A 23,516-nucleotide genomic window follows, 5' to 3' on the forward strand; every position below is an offset into this window, starting at 1 on the left:
ATCTTTTTGGGGTGATAGACATGTTCCTTATCTTGACTGTGGTGATGGTTTCATAGATGTATATATATACATCAAAACTTACCTAACCATACACTTTAAATATGTGCAGTTTATTATATGTCAATTACCCACTTCAACAGAGATGGTTAAAAAATAAAAACTCTTGCGGGTATCTGACTCCCACTCTGTCCTTTGGTTTTAAAATTCTTTTTTAAATTGAGATATAACTGACATATAACATTTAAGGTATATAATGTGTTAATCTGATAATTTATATATTGCAATATGATTACCACTGTATCTTTAGCTAATACCTCTACTATGTCTACTAATTATTTCTTTTTTGTAGTAAGAATAATTAAGATCTACTCTGAGCAACTCTGATATATATAATACAGTATTGTTGACTATAGTCACCATGCAGTAAGTGCATCAGATCTCCAGGACTTACGTAACTACTAGTTGCAAGTTTGCACTATTAAGCAACATCTCCCCTGCACTTATACCCATACTGCATTCTCAAACATTTTCCATACTAATCATAGTTCATTTTTCTCAGAAATCAATTTTCCATTAACAAATGTGATTTTTTTTTAAATTCTAATTTTATTCCTTAAGTTTTAAAAATTCAGTCAGCAATGAACATTTATAATATATTTATATTACGGAATATAGCTAACCTGTCTGTGGCCGAAGTATACTAGGCTTTGTCATCATCACTAAGTTAACTGAGCAGAATTACAGATATCAATAACCTCAGATATGCAGATGATACCACCCTTATGGCAGAAAGTGAAGAGGAAATAAAAAGCTTCTTGATGAAAGTGAAAGAGTAGAGTGAAAAAGTTGGCTTAAAGCTCAACATGCAGAAAACTAAGATCATGGTATCCGGTCCCATCACTTCATGGCAAATAGATGGGGAAACAGTGGAAACAGTGGCTGACTTTATTTTTCTGGGCTCCAAAATCGCTGCAGATGGTGACTGCAGCCAGCCATGAAATTAAAAGACGCTTACTCCTTGGAAGGAAAGTAATGAGCAGCCTAGACAGCATATTGAAAAGCAGAGATATTACTTTGCCAACAAAGGTCTGTCTAGTCAAGGCTATGGTTTTTCCAGTAGTCATGTATGGATGTGAGAGTTGGACTGTGAAGAAAGCTGAGTGCCGAAGAACTGATGCTTTTGAACTGTGGTGTTGGGAGAAGACTCTTGAGAGTCCCTTGGACTGCAAGGAGATCCAACCAGTCCATTCTAAAGGAGATCAGTCCTGGGTGTTCACTGGAAGGACTGATGCTGAAGCTGAAGGCCACCTCACATGAAGAGCTGACTCATTGGAAAAGACTCTGATGCTGGGAGGGATTGGGGGCAGGAGAAGGGGATGACAGAGGATGAGATGGCTGGATGGCATCACTGACTCAATGGACATGAGTTTGAGTGAACTCCGGGAGTTGGTGATGGACAGGAAGGCCTGGTGTGCTGCGATTCATGGGGTCGCAAAGAGTCGAACACAACTGAGCAACTGAACTGAACTGAACAGATATTTAGATAAAAATAGTACATTATTTAAAATGTCTAAAGCCTAATCAGTTGATGGGAAAGAGTCAATACAGTCCCTTTCTGGAGAGAGTAAGATACTCTATGATCCTGAAAAACAGGCAGAGTGGAATAAAGGGGAAAAAAGAAAGAAAAAAAGCCAAGAGGGAAAAAATTAATGATCCCTCCCTTTTAAATCATATATTCTTATTATTACTCCAAAAATGTAAAACTGTACTTGAAGATGTTATAATGCAAAAAATATGGGGGGGGAGGGAGGAAGAACTATTTATACCTTATTACATGCATTGTTTTAAAATGCTGATAGTTGGCTAAGTTGAGAGCACTAAATACATATATATTCCCTAACATAATGATAACACGAATTACTGGTAGTTATCCTTTAGAATGTCCAGGTTCCAAATTGAACATAAATCTCTAGCCAATATTTTCAGGTATTAATGTGTTTATTCAGCATCTTCAAGATGAACAAAATTATCACTATGCCCAGGAAATGTATAAAAAGAAAACTAACAAGTGTAAGAAAAAAATAACACAAGATTTTTTAATGAAAAAAATTATAACAAGGACACTAAACATTAAGTTACTATATATATATCACACACACACATATATATATACACACATTTTAAACTTTTTAGAAAACCTGGTACAAAATTAAACTGCATCTTTCTCATATTCACATGATTAAGTATGTATTTTGACAGGATATAAAGATGGAACACACACGGCTAGGCCTCAAGATTAGAAACTCTAATGCAGGACCATATCATCAAGTCTATTTTCAATTACTTTTGTAACTTTTAGGAAACATTTACCTTGTATAAGACATAAAAGCTTTTTAAGTATGTTAACCACTTACATAGAAAATTGAGGGAAAGACTCACCATGGCTGTGTTTATCTATAATTCACTGTAGTATATATAATGTTCACTCGGAGGCTTGGAACATGATAACCACAATGAAGAAACAAGCTCAGCTGTAGTAATGAATTCTGAGTGCTTATTTTGAACACCCACTTTCTACTACAGATATTACACCTTGTGATACATGACACAAAAGAGCATATGTCAAACTTTGCTGTAGAGCTGTTAGGAGAATGCCAAATACAGATACTGAAAACTCTATGTGCTCTATTTAATACCCTGGGCATTTAAAAATTAACTGAATAATGAAAATATGTAAACATCTTTTTAAAAAGCAATGCTAAGCACCTTTAAAATACAATACTGATATACTGTAACTGAACATGCATTTAGAGGACAAATGAATTTTTATAAACTAATTTAGAAAGCATTTTTAAAGAGCTACTCATTAAAATACTTACATGAAAATATTGATAGTTCCAGTTCCTACCTAAAAACCAAAAGAGTATACAATTAGGGATTTAAACCTTCATGCTCTTTTTTTCTTTCTCTTTTTGCTTATGGGGAGGATGTACTGCAACTTTCTGTTCTCATGAAAAAAATGTCGGAAGAGACAGTCACATAGAATGGAGTGAGAAATGTTTCTCAACTATGTTTTGTTCTTTTTTAGGTGCCAAAGTCTGGATCCTCTACCATCTCTCATCCTCCTAGGTAACTGACTAGCGTCTGTATCTTAACAAGCATTTCTCCTTAACAACTCAACATCAAAAAGCAAGGAATGTCTCCAAAGGAATATGGCTCAAGAAACTATAATTATCTATTGTCATTAATGAAAAGTAAAGATCTGTTACTTGAAATACTGAAAAAAGTTTCCATAAAAACTAGAAATAACAAACGAAAAGAATATTACCCACAATGCAATATTAAACTATAAATTAATTTGGACTTATATCCGTTAAGTACACACAAACTAAGAAAAATCTGGGTTTGAGGTAACTAAGAGTTGTGTTCAGCTTTGTACTGACTACACACACATGCACACACAACACAGATTTGGCAGCCTGCCTCTACAAATGCTGACATCAAGTATTTTCGATTCTTAGGAAAAGGAAAAGCAATTCTTATTTTAAAAAATTATGAAAAAAATCATGTATGTAACTGAATATTAACTTTGCATTAAATAGAGGTATAAATTATAAATTTTATGTTAAATAGGGTTTAAATATAAAGAGCAAGGAATTTTAGAATTCTATCTACTTCTAAAGTAACAGTGCTTTATACTTAGATACATGTTGTGTACCTGAAACAAAGTGAATTAAGAATGTGAGACTGGACTTAGAAAAGCCAAAAGGACTCATATTCATATAAAGTACTAAAGTTAAATTTCATACGCTGTATGCTTTGAATATTAAACACTAATATCCATTGGAAATCATTATTATTTTTGAAATGAAAATTTAAATATACACACAAAAGGTCTCTGGGTTGGGGTAGGGGGAAGGCTTTAGGTTGATTTCTTGATAGCTGTAATTGACATTTCTAATTTACCAACCTTCCAGAAAAGAGAAGCTTATAATGAATATACTGATTAGTATCTATTCAGTATTTGAAGTAAATATGCTTATTCAACAAGCAAATATAATACACTAGTTGTTTTAAAGTTTTAAATATGAGCTAAATTTTAAACTATAAATCTTTACCTTGAAAGATTACCATCTTTCAAATACCATCAATTTATTAAGAACTCTGGCACAGAAAAATAAGTACAACTCAAATTCTTTTATAACCAGAGCTGCTGCTTTAATACAAAATAGGAACAAATATCTTCTGCTGATATCAAAAAGTTCCCGACTATTTATAAACACCAGGGAATTCTATTATTCTTTCTGAATTCTCTCCGTTTCTACATTTTTCAACCCATAAGTAGTATTTTTAACTATAACACCATATAAATCCATGCAAAAGGCATTTATTTCTCTTCCTTATTTGACTCAAGTTAAAATTCTCAGTACTTAATCATGACACAGTAAATTTATATGAGATGACCATTGGTATACTACTTATTTCTAGTTATGGAAGAAGTTAAAATGCAACTACATAGTTTTCACAGATGTGAATGTTGGGCTTAATATTATGATGCAAAATCTGTTGTTTTTCTTTCCAAATGAGACAGACTTCAGATATTCTCTTGTCTATTAATTTAAAATTTTTCTTCATAACTTTAAAGAGGGAGTAAGTTCTTTTAAAACTTAAAAAAAAAAATCATCACACACACACATAGATACTCACATACTATTTTTGATGTTCTTTTTTAAGAACCAAAATTAGGTATTTTCAAAGGATGAATTAGATAACTATTTGTGTTCAGACTACATCACTGTGGATAAGTTCAGATGATCTTCTGAAATACTGGCCTTATCAGATAATCAAAAAGTTTAAGAACTATATAAAATAAGAGTAAAATATCTCTCAAGGTAAAAATAGCAACAAATGCCAGTTCTGAATTAAAGCTGCTCGTTGGCCCAGTCTTCAGTCCACTTATCCCAACGCTGTGCTTTGATTACATTCACCTTCTTTTCCTATGACATCAGAAGTCACCAGAGTTGTAAATTCTGAAAAGCTGCAATAATTTATGTAGCAGACAATTTCTTACAGTCCAAATTTGGTTTTGCTTCCAGAGACAATGCTGGTTCTTTGGGTTCTTGCTTAACTTGGTTCACAGAAATGGTACCTTCTGAATTTTCTTCAACTTCAAAACCAAACATAAAAGAAAAACCCTAAAGGTTAATATAAGTTATAATACTGGAATCTTAAAAATTACATGAATTTAGAAACAAAGCACAAAAACAGTATTTTGCTAGAACCAAGTAATTTAGAAACTCAATTGGTGTATTTAAAAATTCAGTGCTTCTGATATCTTAATGGTCATTCACAGTAAATTCCTTCAGGATGAAAAAAAAAAAGAAGAAACCAATAAAACTGCAAAGTTATTCTCTTCAAAAGATACTCTGACCAAAAAGCAGTCCATAATTTGATGAAATTATGAGGAATATCTCATAGTTAAACTTAACTGTCTTTAAATACTTGTGTGCCCAAAGGTGAGGAAGCCTCTCATTATTTGAAAAATTTTTTTTCTTTTTTACAAACATCAACCATGTACTACAAATCACTGATGTGTTACCATTCATATGGTTTTCATGCATGTTCATATATTTTTAAAACATGTTCTCTCCATAAAGAAACTGTACTACATAAGTACTTCAGAAGAAAATATGCCACATTTTAAATGATGGCTCTGACTTAGCTGCACAGCTAGGTGTTGCTTATCTGAAATATTTCAGAATGTACAACCATTCTGATTTCAAAGTACTTACGAGCAAATTAATGTAAACGCAGCAAACCAGCAACACTACTGACCTCTGGCACCCAGGATACCCACTATAAAATCTTTCTCTTTCTCAGAAATCTATCTGGTTTTTTTCTCTACCAATTCTCAGGAAAATATCAGTTTTTCAGTTGCTACAGGCAATCAAACTTCAGGGGATTCTACTTGGTCAGAAGTGCATTGAACACACCTAATGACTGTCACATACGGATTAGAGTTTAGCTTATGCCATATCAAGAAAACCAATACAGGATAGATTTGAGGAATCCTGCAAATTCATATTTAGGTGACATAGTCTCTCAGATCATGATCTAACTTGATACATCATGCAAGTTCAGATCCAAAAAGGGTCTCTTTTAAGGCAATTTAAATTAGAGCTCCCAGAAATACCCTGGCACAACAGAGGGAGGAAGCATCTTGGAACGGGAAGATGCTTTGGAGGCAGACAGATCTGGCTTCAAACGTCCTCTCTGTCACTTACTACATGTGATTTTAAGGCAATTATGTAAACCTCCCAGAGCTTGGCCTCCCCATGTGCAGAATGGGAACATCGCTGGCTATTTCATGGAGCAGTTGTAAGGATCACTTCATGTATATTCCTTGTTCCCCTCTTCCACTAAATTTCCTCGAGCCAACTGCCATAGCCCTCTGGATAAATTTTCTTAAAAGTAATAAATTTAAAAGACAATGATTCTTTTCTGGAAGGAACTATCTCATACATGGAGGGAAAATATATGTTCTAAGGATAATTTCTAAGAAGACCTTTTTTTCTTCAAGGCAAACTGCAAATCTCTCTTCACAAAAATGCCCAATCCAGAACAATTTGTGGCATACATCAGGTAGGAATTCAGAGTTTATTACTATGTTGACTGGTTTCATTCCAAAGTGAAGCAACAAAGTCTTGATTAAACCCAAGTCCTCAAGTCTTCCTAATTCCCTTTCAATTTCCATAGAACTCAACATGTAAGTTTACAACTCAAAATCCTTTTTAACCTTTACATCTGCAAACTCCACCCCATTGTTTTGTGCTGCAATTTTCCTATGATAACCTTTATACTGAGTAGCTTTTAGTTTTTCTAATTTTTGATTATGTATACAAAAATGACCTTCCTGATTTCACATCACCACAGATTTTCCATGTAAAATTAAGTAGTTAGGGAATGAATAATCTCGATAAAGAAAAAAAATTAAGTTTACAAGCTATTAAACTCATGCTCACAAAACTTCTTTCTTCTTTCTTCTGGTTTTATTTTATTTATTTATATATTATATACTCACTGAATAAAGAACAATAGTTTTTTTTCTATATTATAATACTGATGATAGTCCATAAAGGTTAAAAAAAAAAAGATGATTTTAACTTACTAAGAACTGGCGGGCTGTCTATAATCTGTATTGGTATGGTCTGCACGTTTCCCAATAGAATCCGATGAACATTTCCTTCCAGAGTCTCTGTATCTTCAACATCTTCAACTTCTACCAGCTGATCCACTGCAACCAGATTTTGATCTGGTCCTGGAAGGTTACTCATGGTAGAAGAAATACTACTGTTTGGAGTTAGAGGTGAATCTGTTTGAAGGCAATGAGTCTGACCAAGCAGTAGAGAATTATTATTCATTACAACACTTTCTACTGAATCCAGAAGTCTTGAAGGACTGGAGGAGGGGTGGTTATTCACTGACATTAGAGCTGGTGATCCATCAGAAGTGAATCTTGGTTGTAACTGCAAACCCTTTTGAACCAAAAAGAGTTATATCAAATGTTTGAATTTACTGTGTATGTTGTTTGCTTTGAATGTATTGTTCTTTTGACCCAAACTTAGAATAAATGCTAAGAGTATAGTTACTAACAAATATTAAGTGAGGACAGAAACAAAAACCAAAGGAAAACTGCACTACCAAATTTTCTTGCATGCATAATCAATTCAAACTTTTCCAAAACATATTGTTTAAATTATCATCTTAAAATAAGACACAAAAAAGTCAGAAAATACATGATAAAAACATCACAGATCATGTTCATAATTCCATAATAATTCTATAAAATCCCAAAGAAAAGAAGAGAAATTGAAGAAGAAAGATAAGGGCCTCAAATCTGGTATTACACTGGATACTTACCTGCAGGTGTGTGAATATTTTTGGCTGAAATGAAGAAAGTGAGGAGAGCAAGTGGGCTGGTTCTGGAGATAAAGAATTCCTTGTCTGATTTGTTTCCAATTTGCTGGAAACTGATTCTCCTTGTGAATTACCTAAATTATATAAAAAATAAATTATTAATTATGGCTACACTTTATTACAACCTTTACTATCAGAAATGGAATAGGAAATAAGGTCAAAGGACTTTAAGAAGTTATATCTAGTTATCCAGTCTACTATTTCTAAAACCCCATAGTTCATCAGAATCACTAAGAAAACTTTAAAAAAATATAAATTCCTAGATTTAACCTCCAGTAATTTTAATTCAGCACAGCTAGGATGGGTTGTAAAAAAATTTTTTTTTTCCTTGAAAGATTCTATACCTGTAGTTCTAACCCAGTCCATTTTTTATGCTGTAAACTGGGCTTACACTTCTCCAGATATGGAACACTTATTGAGCTTCTCAGTTACAAAGACAAAACTCAATTCATCTTTGGTAGCCCTTGTGCCTAGGACAATGCCTAGCATAAAGCAGGTCTTCAATAATAATAGTATTAAATTTCTTTCAACAACTCATTTTGGAATAAATGAATAGGAGTAAAAATTTCTTTCTTTTCTAAATATCTCAATTTTTAAGGTAATTGTCCTTAGGGAATTTGAGTCCTCCTCATGTAATTCTTATATGTCAACACAAATATATTCATCTCTTTAAGTCAATCAAAAACAAATTATCAATTAACTATTTAATGGGACTTCCCTGGTGGTCCAGTGGTTAAGGATCTATGCTTCCAATACAGGGGGCATGGGTTCGATCCCTAGTCAGGGAACTAAAAACCCACATGCTACATGGTGCAGCCAAGAAAAAACCTACCCAACAAAAAACAACTGTTCATTGCTTCTATACTGCATATTGCACCCATGTAACTGAGTAATTTTTAAAAATGGCCTACTATCAGACAAGGATGGATTTAAGTACTACTGGTTTTTCTCTGGCAACGTGTTAAGTGCCAACATGCCAGTTGACACAGTTTCTAATCTTCATTTTCCTCATCTGTAAATTCAGGAGAAGAGAATTTTTCTCAAAGGACTACTGAGAATTAACAGTACTCTCACATTTCTAGGCTTCTTCATTTCTAACTGTCCCACCTCAATTTGCTGCACTCTCCCACTACTATGAGCATGCCCCAGATTATTCCACATGTAAAATCTCCATTTCAAACATCCCATTCTCTGACCACAACATCTATTCTTCCAGGGACTTTTCTCAGATGAAGTGAAAGATGCTCAGTCATTTCCGACTCTTTGAGAACCCACGGACTATACAGTCCATGGAATTCTCCAGGCCAGAATACTGGAGTGCATAGCCTTTTCCTTCTCTGATGCCATCCAACCATATCATCCTCTGTTGTCCCCTTCTCCTCTTGCCTTCAATCTTTCCCAGCATCAAAGTCTTCTCTAATGAGTCAGCTCTTCACATCAGATAGCTAAAGTATTGGAGCTTCAGCTTTAGCATCAGTCCTTCCAATGAATATTTAGGACTGATTTTCTTTAGGACTGACTGATCTCCTTGTTGTCCAAGGGACTCTCAAGAGTTTTCTTCAACTTTTTTGAACCACAGTTCAAAAGCATCAATTCTTTGGTGCTTAGCCTTCTTTATGGTTGAACTCATATCCATACATGACTACTGGAAAACCATAGCCTTGACTATATGGACCTTTGTTGGCAAAGTAAAGTCTCTGCTTTTTACTGCACTGTCTAGGTTTGTCATAGCTTTTTTTCCAAGGAGCCAGCGTCTGTTAATTTCATGGCTGCAGTCACCATCTGCAGTGATTTTGGAGCCCCCAAAAATAAAGTTTCTCACTGTTTCCCCATCTATTTGCCATGAAGTGATGGGACTCAATGCACTCTCACTTGAAGAGAAAAGAGAAGCTATGAGCTATCCATCACCAAAGCTAGCAAATACCTTCCTCTTTACCTACCTCTTCAGGTCTCTCCCTTCCTAACGTACTTTCCTTCAACCCCGTACCATAGCAAACTTTTTGAAAAAGTTGTCCACACTATCTACACTTCTTCAATCACTTCCCATTCACTCTTAAGTCATTCCAATACGGCTTCCTCCCAGTCCGCCTCACTGAAATGGCTCTGGTACTCATGCTTCTGCAAACTTGATCTCAGAATCTTCTCTCCTCTGCTAACCAATATTCTACTCTTATGCCAGTGTTGCTGAGCTTGTAAATGCCACGATCAATGAGCTGTTCATGGAATAAACTCAAGAGTCATCCCAGATCATTCCCACTCCTTTACGTCTCACACCTATTCAATCAATAACCAGTTTCTAAGATTACTCTGGGGATGTCCATGTGTAGAGTCTTCTCTTGTGTTGTTGCAACAGGGTGTTTGCTGTAATCAGTACATTTCCTGGCAAAACTCTGTTAGCCTTTGCCCTGCTTCATTCTGTACTCCAGGGTCAAATTTGCCTGTTACTCTAGGTATTTCTTGACTACCTACTTTTGCATTCCAGTCCCATATAATGGAAAGGACATCTTTTTTGGGTATTAGTTCTAGAAGGTCTTGGAGGTCTTCATAGAACTGGTCAGCTTCTTCAGCATTATTGGAAGGGGCATAGAATTGGATTACTGTGATATTGAATGGCTTGCCTTGGAAATGAACAGAGATCATTCTGTTGTTTTTGAGATTGCATCCAAGAACTGCATTTTGGACTCTTTTGTTCACTATGATGGCTATTCCATTTCTTCTAAAGGTTCTTGCTCACAGTAGTAGATATAATGGTCATCTGAGTTAAATTCACCCATTCCAGTCCATTTTAGTTTGCTGATTCCTAAAGTGCCGATGTTCACTCTTGCCATCTCCTGTTTGACCACTTCTAATTTGCCTTGATTCACGGACCTAACATTCTAGGTTCCTATGCAATACTGTTCTTCACAGCATCAAACTTTACTTCCATCACCAGTCACTTCTACAACTGGGTGTTGTTTTGCTTTGGCTCCGTCTCTTCTGTCTTTCTGGAGTCATTTCTCCACTCTTCTCCAGTAGCATATTGGGCACCTACTGACCTGGGGAGTTCATCTTTCAGTGTCCTATCTTTTTGCCTTTGCATTCTGTTCATGGGGTTCTCAAGGCAAGAATACTAAAGTGGTTTGCCATTCCCTTCTCCAGTGGACCACGTTTTGTCAGAACTCTCCACCATGACCCCGAAGGTCTTGGGTGGCCCCAGATGGCATGGTTCATAGTTTCATTGAGTTAGATAAGGCTGTGGTTCACGTGATCAGATTGGTTAGTTTTCTGTGATTATGGTTTTCAGTCTGTCTGCCCTCTGATGGAGAAGGATAAGAGGTTTATGGAAGCCTCCTGATTGGAGAGACTGACTGAAGAGGAAACTGGGTCTTGTTCTGATGGGCAGGGTCATGCTTAGTAAATCTTTAATACAATTTTCTGTTGAAGGGCGGGGCTGTGTTCCCTCCTTGTTGTTTGACCTGAGGCCAAACAATGGTAGAGGTAAGGAAGATAATGGCGACCTCCTTCAAAAGGTCCCATGCACTCAGTGCCCCAAAGATGGAGAAGCCCTATATAGTCAGCAAAAATAAGATCATGAGCTGACTGCACTGAATGCAAAGGTAAGAAGTCGAGAAACACCTGGAGTAACAGGCAAATTTGGCCTTGGAGTACAGAATGAAGCAGGGCAAAGACTAATGGAGTTCTTCCAACAGAATGCACTGGTCATAGCAAACAGCCTCTTCCAACAACACAAGAGAAGACTCTACACATGGACATCACCAGATGGTCAACACCGAAATCAGACTGATTATATTCTTTGCAGCCAAAGATGGAGAAGCTCTAGCAGTCATCAAAAACAAGACTGGGAGCTGACTGTGGCTCAGATCGTGAACTCCTTATGGCCAAATTCAGACTTAAGTTGAAGAAAGTAGGGAAAACCACTAGACCATTCAGGTATGACCTAAATCAAATCCCTTAAAATTATACAGTGGAAGTGACAAATAGATTCCAGGGATTAGATCTGATAGACAGAGTCCCTGAAGAACTATGGACAGAGGTTCATGACATTGTACAGGAGGCAGTGATCAAGACCATCCCCAAGAAAAAGAAATGCAAAAAGGTCAAAAGGTTGTCGGACGAGGCCTTACAAATTGCTGAGAAAAGAGAAGCAAAAGGTAACGGACAAAAGGAGATATGTAGCCATTTGAATGCAGAGTTCCACAGAATAGCAAGGAGAGATAAGAAAGCCTTCCTCAGCAATCTGTGCAAAGAAACAGGAAAACAACAGAATGGGAAAGACTAGAGATCTCTTCAAGAAAATTAGAGATACAAAGGGAACATTTCATGCAAAGATGGGCTCAATAAAGGACAGAAATGGTATGGACCTAACAAAAGCAGAAGATATTAAGAAGAGGTGGCAAGAATACACAGAAGAACTATAAAAATAAGATTCTCACGACCCAGATAGTCACAATGGTGTGATCACTCACCTAGAGCCAGACATCCTGGTATGTGAAGTCAAGTGGGCCTTAGGAAGCATTACTAGGAACAAAGCTAGTGGAGGTGACAGAATTCCAGTTGAGCTATTTCAAATCCTGAAAGATGATGCTGTGAAGATGCTGCACTCAACATGCCAGCAAATTTGGAAAACTCACCAGGACTGGAAAAGGTCAGTTTCCATTCCAATCCCAAACAAAGGCAATGCCAAAGAATGCTCAAACTACCACACAGTTGCACTCATCTTACACGCTAGTAAAGTAATGCACAAAATTCTCCAAGCCAGGCTTCAACAGTACATGAACCATGAACTTCCAGATGTTCGAGCTGAATTTAGAAAAGGCAGAGGAACCAGAGATCAAATAGCCAACATCCGTTGGATCATCGAAAAAGCGAGAGAGTTCAGAAAAACACCTATTTCTGCTTTATTGACTATGCCAAAGCCTTTGACTGTATGGATCACAACAAACTGTGGAATTCTTGAAGAGACAGGGATACCAGACCACCTGACCTGCCTCCTGAGAAATCTGTATGCAGGTCAAGATGCTACAGTTAGAACTGGACATGAAACAACAGACTGGTTCCAAATCGGGAAAGGAGTATGTCAAGGCTGTACATTATCACCCTGCTTATTCAACTTACATGCAGAGTACTTCATGAGACATGCTGGACTGGATAAAGCACAAGCTGGAATCAAGACTGCCCGGGAGAAATATCAATAACCTCTGATATGCAGACGACACACCTGATGCAAAGAGCTGACTCATTGGAAAAGACCCTGATGCTGGCAAAGATTGAAGCGGGAGAAGAAGGGGACAACAGAAGATGAGATGGTTGGATGGCGTCACCAACTCAATGGACATGAGAATGAGTAAACTCCGGGAGTTGGTGATGGACAGGAAGGCCTGGTGTGCTGCAGTCCATGGGGCTGCAAAGAGTCAGACAAGACTGAGAGACTGAACTGAACTGAAGACAACTCTTAAATGTGCCTAATACTTGTATAAATGTCACCAACTGCAAACAACACCACTATCACCTTTCACTTGGAAGGTGAAAGGGCCTCCTAATCTATTATGCTTATTCAGTTTTATCTCCAAGCACTGTCTCTACTTAAGACCACTTAAGCATTAAGTTCCTTGGACATGGTATCCTCTTCCTTGCTTAGCGTTTGAACATGCTATTCCTTTGATTAGTAAATTCCTATTCATTCTTCAGTTCTCAGTTTAAAAGTCACTTTCTCTACTACTGTACATAAAATGGATAACTAATCATAACCTAGTGTGTACCTCAGGGAACTTTACTCAGTGCTCTGCGGTGACCTAAATGGGAAGGAAATCCAAAAAACAGAGGATATGTGTATACATAAAGTTGATACACTTTGCTCTACAGCACAAACTAACTGCTGTTTTAAAGCAACTGTCCTCCAATTTAAAAAAATAAAAATAAAAGTCACTTTCTCAAATGTCCCTTCCCTACTTTCTGGACTAAGTTACATATTTCTATCACTGTTCCCACACAGTTTGGCACAATTCTATCATGGTAATACTGTCAACTCTCTCTCATAGTAATACTGTTACTATTCATTATAGTAATTAATTAGAATATGTTATAGTCTTTTTCTCTTCCTAAAAGTTAAATTCAATGAAGCAGAGACTTACTTTTCTATGCTTAGCATTTATCACACTGAATTAAATATACACAGAACAAAAGAATAAGTCTAAAATTTGCAAGCTATTCTATAAGCAAAGCAGTTCCAAGGTCCATAGCCAAAGAATTAAAAAAAAAAAACCTGTATTCTACATATTATTAATTTATTTTAAAGTATTTATTTACATGTTAAGTTTTTAGAAGCCACTATGCTAAGAACTAGATGCCAACACCCTTTCTCTCTGGGTGTTTATCTCTGCCTTGCCTCTCCATCTTAACTAAACTAACCATTTCTCTGCGTACTGTCCCACTTTTTATGCTATGTCTCTGGTAATAAACTTTGTACCTCCATTTAACAACAAAAAAAAAAACCACAATTCCCAAATCATAATAAAAGATATATATCCATAAACAAAGAATAGCATGTTAAATGCAGAGGTAAATAAAAAAGAGTGAATATCCAAATTTACATAGCAGGAGGAAGTTAAGAAAGCACCTAAAGCCAAAGAAACTGCAATTTGAGTGGTAAGAGGAGTTTGCCACGCAAAAGAGGAGAAGAGACATTTCTTGAAGAGAGAACAAAAGGGCTGAAATAAGCCCGGAATACTGAGAGAACACAGGAGTAAGAAACATACGAGAAAAAGCAAACCATACAAAAGGGACACAGTTTCCTGATCAAGGTGTCTTAGAGTTATTACTGCTGGAATTAGCCTAGCTTTAGAGTAAACCATGCTAATCATCATTAGCCTCAAAATTCCAATCATAAAGAATAAAATCTGATATATACATAGTAAATTTAAACAGCTAGAAATATTTTTGATAAATCCTAACGTAGTTGCTCTTGCCTCTTTGGGCTATGGTTTCCTTATCCATAACTTAGATGAGACAAATTAGATGAGATAATATCTTAAATATCTTCCAGGTTTAACACTGCTTGATTTTATATCTTGAAATTGAATTATTCAAGATAACCTACCTTCTGCAAGCGTAACTGTCACAGTCTCTCTGAGAATATTCCCACTATCTGTAGTCCATTGAAGCTGAAATGGGAACACTTACTTCAGTAAAAAGAACAAAGCATTTATCTCTAAAACTATTTTTAAATAACAATGCAACCGTCATATATTACTCAATCATAGTATAAATGTGCTTTATTCTATAATTACTTTCTTCACTTGTTCACATTCTCAAAGCATAAGTATACTTAACTAATCAAATAAATTATCTTCCCTAGTTCAGATAGCAAGAATTTGACAACGACTACCAGTACTCAAATCTGTTTTAGTTTCTGAATTTTGGATAGTGAATAACTAAGCATTTTGGATAGAAAAGAAGAATAGCTCAAGCTTAATAAAAAAATCTCAAACTATTCAGTTACTGAATCTAGAGATTCAGTAACAGCAGACAGCAAAGGATATTGTTACTTGAGATTTTAATGCCAAAATCATTGTGTGTATTACAATTAGTAGTTTCTGGGTAATTTCTGGGAAACCATTGTGTATATTACTATCAGCAGTTTCTGGGTAGTTTCTACTTTCTTCAGAGTAGGTAGAAATGGCCACTTTTCTGGGGGAAACTACAGTATCAGAGTATGAGGTAAGCTTTACATCCACAGAGGGCATATAGAACCAACATCATCACAGTCAAGTCTATGCTATTCTATTCAAACTTGCTGAACATATTTAAAAACAGGTGGAGATATACATAGTATGCACTCAATAAATATCTGTCACATAAGTAAGATATACTTTTATGGAGATAAAATATGTTGATTTTTAAGTGAAGATTACTATTGTTATTATAGTCACAGCTAGAAATTCACTTAAATTTCTTTTTTATGGGAGTAATAAAAAACATTTTAGTTAAATCATCACCTAAGAGTTCAGTGTTTACATTTTGGGGAAAAACACTATTTTTCCTTACATCACAGTTATTTATATGGCCTAGTAGCAACCAGGCATTAGCTGAGAAAGACTACTGTAATAAAACAAGAAATTATAGCTGTAATCATACCGTTGCTGGAATAATCTCTGAGTTATAGATATTATCTCCATTTTTCAAGGATTTCTGTACCTCATGGATGTGATTTCTTATATCATTTACAGTTGGAAAAAAGGATAAATTATGTCTTTCAGGTACTTCATCAGGTTTGAAGAGTTCCCTTTCCACAAATTTTCTGTGGAAATATAAAATAGAATAAAAACATAAACAATCTAGCAATCTAATAATTTAGTTCAAGTGAGACAGGTTCTCTTTTAGCATATAATTCTGTAAAGTATGATTTATAGCTTTATAAGTAATTTATATTTTTTTACTTTTTTCCTACACGTTAAGTCCTAGAATTCATGCAGATTAAATGAAAGGTAATATTTTCACTGGTTAAACACCTGTATATCTTAGAATGAGCTTTGATATTTTTATGAATTTAATGAAATCACTATTTTCAGTTCAAACATAGTATGTTTTTGAATGCTTACTCTGTCAGTCACTGAACACTTTTAGTATCTCCTTTAACCCATCCTATAATCTTGTGAGATAAGTATAATAAACATTCTGACTTTACAGAAAAGGGAATTAAGGGCTACAGAAATTAAGTAATTTGCCCAAAGTCATACACGAGGCTAATAACTAAGACAGACTGGGCCTATACCAAAGTTACACATATAAACATCGTATTTCATTGCTTTCAAAAGTCTTCAGATAATAAATGAAATACGATCTGCTCAAATTTTACAAGTAAACTAAAGAGAAGATAGAAATAAAAGGTAATGTTGTCACAAGATGGTATAAAAAGTAAATATATAAAAAGAAATGATAAAATTCAATATACACATGCTTTGTGCATTATATTCAGTAGGCCATACTGCAGAGCTGTATCATACTTTTGTTCTTAAGATTTAGGTTTAGTAAAATAGTGGATGGCTTACCAAACTTTGGCTCTGTTTTAACAGTGCCCCAATGTAAATAAACATAAAATGTCTAAGAAATCTGTTAAACCGAAGTCATGTATTCATTAGGAAATAATCCTGGGAAATACTCATTCTGCTGTTCAGATCCAACTATACAATTACCAGCAGGAATAAAGTCAGTTAAGAAACAGAAATCATGATGAAGAGCAAGGTTGTACACCTAGACTTTACTTCTAGCTGTATCTCTTTAACCATCCCAAGTCTCCATTTCTGATCTGAAGAATGAGGATAAATACACTAAATTTATAAAGTCATAGGAATAAATGAGATTGTGCCTATATAGTACTTAGCATACTATTTGGCACACACATAGTAACTGCCTCATATTTATAATAATAATTATTATTATATCCTGAGTACCAATAAAATTAGACCAGAGTACTACATGGGGCTTCCCCAGTGGCTAAGCAGTAAAGAATCCACCTGCAATCCAGGAGTCACAGGAGACATGGGTTTGATCCCTGTGTGGGGAAGATCCCCTGGAGGAGTGCATGGCAACCCACTCCAGTCTTCTTGCCTGGAGAATGCCATGGACAGAGGAGCCTGGCAGGCTGCAGTCCACAGGGTCACAAAGAGTTGAACACAACTGAAGTGACTTAGCATGCACACACAGAGTACTACATATAAAATTTCATTAGACAAAAAACTGCTCATATTCTTTTGTTTCAATAAAATTTAACTGCACATTTCAAATGGGTTAAAACAAATATCTTGGCCAATGTTTTAAAATCTTTTCTAAAAATTTTCTTTCTATAAAGGTATTTAGTATATAATTCAATATACATATATCATTTAAAAATAGTCTAATTTCCCAAATCTGAACATAGACTATCTAAAATGAGCAATTCAAATCATTACTCATGGCTTGCAAAACATCTGCTAAAAGTGATCAATTCATAAATAATATTATTTTAATAATTTAATAAACTATATTCCCTATATATTCTGACAGCATATATCCTGGAATATATCTACAATGTTAAGTGTATTATTTAAACCAACGAACAAAAGTGAAAAACATAAAAGGACAATTTGTTTCTACTGTACCTTAGCTGTTTCCTAACTGCATACACTTGTTCTATTCCCTGTGATACTAATTCTTGAATTTTATGTGCTACTTGAGGATGTAGACGTGAGGGCAATGTACAGTTCTCATCTCTAATTGCAGCTTCCTCTTCTTCAAGAGAAGATATGGGAAAGGAGGAAGACGATAAAGGGAGGCAGGGAGTCTCTAATTCATGATACTGATGAGCTTGCTGAGTAGGTAACTGTACATACCACCTAATGAGAGAAAATATTTAAAATCATATTACTAGAAAAAGGTAAGAATCATATATTTATGTTAATACTCATCAAAAGGAATATTTTTTTGAAAAATTATATATAATAATATCATATTAAGTGCTTCCCAAGTACTTCAGTGGTAAAGAATCGGCCTGCCAATGCAGGAGATGTGGGTTTGATCCCTGGGTCAAGAAGAGCCAACAGAGAAGGAAATGGTGACCCACTCCACTATTATTGCCAGGGAAATGCCGTGGACAGAGAAGCCTGGTGGGCTATAGCAAATTAGGTTGTAAGAAAGTACTAAATATATAATAAAACGTGTTTCCAAATATGAATTTATCATGTTGGGAAAAAACTTCCATATGGTATACAGAATTCTTTGGTCAAAATTATCCACATGTGGTTGATAAACTCAATGGCTTATACATGGCAAATCAGTTTAATACCTAGGAAGCTACTAATAAAACATCTACCTTATAGAAACCATTTCTTAATGGAATAATTGGAAAACATAATATAATTTCTCTTATAGACAGAATTCTTGCAAAAGAAGCAAAGTAACCTGTAAATACAAGAACAATGTAAACGTCATACCTAAGAACACCACCAGCATCTACCAAGTTCTTTTTTAGCAAGTTAAAGGCTTTCTCCTGCTCCATTCGGATTATCTTCCTGTCAATTTTGGGGTCTGTAGGAACTCTATAGTCAGGAAATTTCTGTACTTTTTTAATGTAAATCCTTTTCATAAGAAAAAAAAGAATTTGCTCCATTAAATTATAATCTCAAGATTATCTAATTTGTCAAACAGAAGTTTAACTTAAGCATTACTAAAGTTTAGAGAAAATTTGATTATCTAGAAAGCGTTCAGATCATTATGTGAAAGATATGCCATATTCTCAGTATATAGTACTTTAGCAAATTAACAGTAGTCATTACTTTAGTAAAAATGTCTAAATACTATGCAACTAACTTTTTTTCCTGGATCTGTCTCTTCTCCATTCTCCTGCTCATGCCTGGATTACTGTAATGCCCTCCTTCTGGGGCTTCTAGCTGCCATTATATCAATTTTTACATCCACGTGATACATCAATGCCATAATAATTCTTCACATTTATACCACTGTTGAAATCTATTTGCTCCTTAATCAAGTTAAAGTCATTTAGCAGCATTCAGAGCATTCTATATGATTCCAGTTTACTTATCCATCTTTTAACTTCTTCAAATATTATATTGCTTTTCATGTGAAGTTTATCATCTCAATGTTCCAACTCCCTCCTTCTCATGATACACAATGTTGTTTCTGGGCACACAGTCAGTTCAGTTCAGTTCAGTCATGTCCGACTCTTTGCAACCCCATGGACTGCAGCACGCCAGGCCTCCCTGTCCATCACCAACTCCCGGAGTTTACTCAAAATCATGTCCATTGAATCGGTGATGCCATCCAACCATCTCATGCTCTGTTGTCCCCTTCTCTTCCCACTTTCAATCTTTCCCAGCATCAGGGTTTTTCAAGTGAATCAATTCCTTGCTTCAGGTGGCCAAAGTATTGGAGTTTCAGCTTCAGCATCAGTTCTTCCAATGAATATGCAGGACTGACTTCCTTTAGGATGGACTGGTTGGATCCCCTTGCAGTCCAAGTGACACTCAAGTCTTCTCCAATACCACAGTTCAAAAGCCTCAATTCTTCAGCACTCAGCTTTCTTTATAGTCCAACTCTCACAATCATACATAACTACTGGAAAAACCATAGCTTTGACTACATGAACCTTTGTTAGCCAAGTAATATCTCTGATTTTTAATACGCTATCTAGGTTGGTCGTAACTTCTTCCAAGGAGCAAGTGTCTTTTAATTTCATGGTTGCAGTAACCATCTGCAGTGACTTTGGAGCCCCCCAAAAATAAAGTCTCTCACTGTTCTCATTGTTTCCTCATCTATTTGCCTTGATGATGGGACCAGATGCCATATTAGTTTTCTGAATATTGAGTTTTAAGTCAACATTTTCACTCTCCTTTCACTTTCATCAAGAGGTTCTTTAGTTCTTCTTCCCTTTCTGCCATAATGGTGGTGTTATCTGCATATCTGAGGTTATTGATATTTCTCCCGACAATCTTGATTCCAGCTTGTGCTTCATCCAGCCTGGCATTTCTCATGAAGTACTCTGCATGTAAGTAAAATAGAGTGACAATATACAGCCTTGACGTACTCCTTTCCTGATCAGGAACGAGTCTGTTGTTCCATGTCCAATTCTCTCTGTTGCTTCTTGACCTGCACACAGATTTCTCAGGAGGCAGGTCAGGTGGTCTGGTATTCCCATCTCTTCAAGAAGTTTCCAGTTTGTTGTGAGCCACACAGTCAAAGGCTTTGGCATAGTCAATAAAGGAGAAGTAGATCTTTTTCTGGAACTCTCACTTTTCCTATGATCCAATGGATGTTGCCAATTTGATCTCTGGCTCCTCTGCCTTTTCTAAATCCAGCTTGAACATCTCGAAGTTTACGGTTCATGTACTGTTGAGGCCTGGCTTGGAGAATTTTGAACATTACTTTGTTAGCCTGAGATGGGTGCAAATGTGCGGTAGTTTGAGCATTCTTTGGCATTGCCTTTCTTTGGGATTGGAATGAAAACTGACCTTTTCCAGTCCTGGTGAGTTTTCCAAATTTGCTGGCATGTTTAGTGCAGCATTTTCACAGCATCATCTTTTAGGATTTGAAATAGCTTAACTGAAATTCCATCACCTCTACTAGCTTTGTTCATAGTGATGCTTCCTAAGGCCCACCTGACTTCTCATTCCAGGATGTCCAGCTCTAGGTGGGTGATCACACCATCGTAATTATCTGGGTCGTGAAGATCTTTTTTGTACAGTTCTTCTGTGTATTCTTGCCACCTCTTCTTAGTATCTTCTGCTTCTCTTAGGTCCATACTGTTTCTGTCCTTTATTGTGCCCATCTTTGCATGAAAAATTCCCTTGGTATCTCTATTATTTTTTTAAGAGATCTCCAATCTCTCCCATTCTATTGTTTTCCTCTATTTCTTTGCATTGATCACTGAGGAAGACATTCTTATCTCTCCTTGCTATTCTGTGGAACTCTACATTCAAATGGGTATATCTCTCCTTTCCTCCTTTGCCTTTCCCTTCTCTTCTTTTCTCAGCAATTTATAAGGCCTCGTCAGACAACCATTTGACCTTTTTGCATTTCTTTTTCTTGGGGATGGTCTTGATCACTGCCTCTTGTACAATGTCATGAAACTCTGTCCATAGTTCTTTAGGAACTCTGTCTGTCAGATCTAATCCCTGGAATCTATTTCTCACTTCCACTGCATAATCATAAGGGATTTGATTTAGGTCATACCTGAATGGTCTAGTGCTTTTCCTACTTTCTTTAATTTAAGTCTGAATTTGGCAATAAATGATCCATAGTCAGCTCCCAGTCTTGTTTTTGCTAACTGTATAGAACTTCTCCATCTTTGGCTGCAAAGAATACAATCAATCTGATTTTGGTGTTGACCATCTGATGACGATCATGTGTAGAGTCTTCTCTTGTGTTGTTGGAACAGGGTGTTGACTATGACCAATGCGTTCTCTTGGCAGAACTCTATTAGCCTTTGCCCTGCTTCATTCTGTACTCCAAGGTCAAATTTGCCTGTTATTCCAGGTGTTTCTTGACTTCCTACTTTTGCATTCCAGTCCCCTATAATGAAAAGGACATCATTTTGGGGTGTTAGTTCTAGAAGGTGTTGTAAGTCTTCATAGAACGATTCACTTGAGCTTCTGTAGCATTACTGGTTGGGGCATAAACTTGGATTACTGTGATACTGAATGGCTTGCCTTGGAAATGAACAGAGATCATTGAGATTGCATCCAAGAACTGCATTTTGGACTCTTTTGCTGACTATGATGGCTACTCTATTTCTTCTAAGGGATTCTTGCCCACCGTAGTAAATATATTGGTCATCTGAGTTAAATTCACCCATTCCAGTCCATTTTAGTTCACTGATTTCTAAAATGTCAATGTTCACTCTTGCCACCTCCTGTTTGACCACTTCCAATCTGCCTTAATTCATGGTCAGTTTTCATTCCAATCCCAAAGAAAGGCAATGCCAAAGAATACTCAAACTACCGCACAGTTGTACCCATCTCACAGGCCAGCAAAGTAATGCTCAAAATTCTCCAAGCCAGGCTCCAACAGTACATAACTGTGAACTTCCAGATGTTTAAGCTGGATTTAGAAAAGGCAAAGGAACCAGAGATCAAATTGTCAACATCCGTTGGATCATTGAAAAAGAGAAAATTCCAGAAAAACATCTGCTTTATTGACTATGCCAAAGCCTATGATTGTGTGGATCACAACAAACTGTGAAAACTTCTTGAAGAGATAGGAATACCAGACCACCTGACCTGCCTCCTGAGAAATCTGTATGCAGGTCAAGAAGCAACACAGAGAACTGGACATGGAACAACAGACTGGCTCCAAATCGCGAAAGGAGTATGTCAAGGCTGTATATTGTCACCCTGCTTATTTACCTTATATGCAGAGTACATCATGAGAAACGCTGGACTGGATAAAGCACAACCTGGAATGAAGACTGCCCGGGAGAAATATCAATAACCTCAGATACGCAGATGACACCACCATTATGACAAAAAGCGAAGAAGAATTGAAGAGACTCTTTTTTTTTTTTTTTTTTGAAGAGACTCTTGATGAGAGTGAAAGAGGAGAGTGAAAAAGTTGGCTTAAAACTCAACATTCAGAAAAGTAAGATCATGGCATCTGGTCCCAGTACTTCATGACAGATAGACGGGGAAACAGTGGAAACAGTCAGAGACTTTATTTTTTTGGACCCCCAAATCATTGCAGATGGTAACTGCAGCCATGAAATTAAAAGACGTTTCTCCCTTGAAAGAAAAGTTGTGACCAACCTAGACAGTATATTAAAAAGCAGAGACAGTACTTTTCCAACAAAGGTCCATCTAGTCAAAGCTATGGTTTTTCCAGTAGTCATATATGAATGTGAGAGTTGGACTATAAAGAAAGCTGAGTGCTGAAGAATTGACGCTTTTGAACTGTGGTATTCAAGAATACTGTTCAGAGTCCCCTGGACAGCAACGAGATCCAACCAGTCCATCCTAAAGGAAGTCAGTCCTGGGTGTTCATTGGAATGACTGATA

At 36.2% G+C, this 23,516-nt stretch overlaps 1 protein-coding gene across 5 annotated transcripts in view; it reads right to left on the reverse strand.

The window, feature by feature from the left end:
- The window catches only part of CARF (calcium responsive transcription factor), a 51,350-nt gene continuing 29,822 nt past the window's right edge, over nucleotides 1,989–23,516 (reverse strand). For 3 of the 5 annotated variants that reach the window (XM_013971218.2, XM_013971209.2, XM_005676388.3), the window contains exons 7-13: nucleotides 18,945–19,088; nucleotides 18,114–18,347; nucleotides 16,111–16,273; nucleotides 15,074–15,137; nucleotides 7,921–8,051; nucleotides 7,169–7,535; nucleotides 1,989–5,167 (exon numbers count right to left, since the gene is read on the reverse strand). In XM_013971218.2, coding sequence (XP_013826672.1) covers nucleotides 5,049–5,167; nucleotides 7,169–7,535; nucleotides 7,921–8,051; nucleotides 15,074–15,137; nucleotides 16,111–16,273; nucleotides 18,114–18,347; nucleotides 18,945–19,088 — 1,222 coding nt within the window. In that variant the 3' untranslated portion in view covers nucleotides 1,989–5,048. The remainder of the gene's footprint in view (nucleotides 5,168–7,168; nucleotides 7,536–7,920; nucleotides 8,052–15,073; nucleotides 15,138–16,110; nucleotides 16,274–18,113; nucleotides 18,348–18,944; nucleotides 19,089–23,516) is intronic. The other 2 variants (XM_013971187.2, XM_018060707.1) reach the window with 1 other exon arrangement.

This window comes from Capra hircus, chromosome 2, assembly GCF_001704415.2.
Source record: "Capra hircus breed San Clemente chromosome 2, ASM170441v1, whole genome shotgun sequence".
Lineage (NCBI taxonomy): Eukaryota > Metazoa > Chordata > Mammalia > Artiodactyla > Bovidae > Capra > Capra hircus.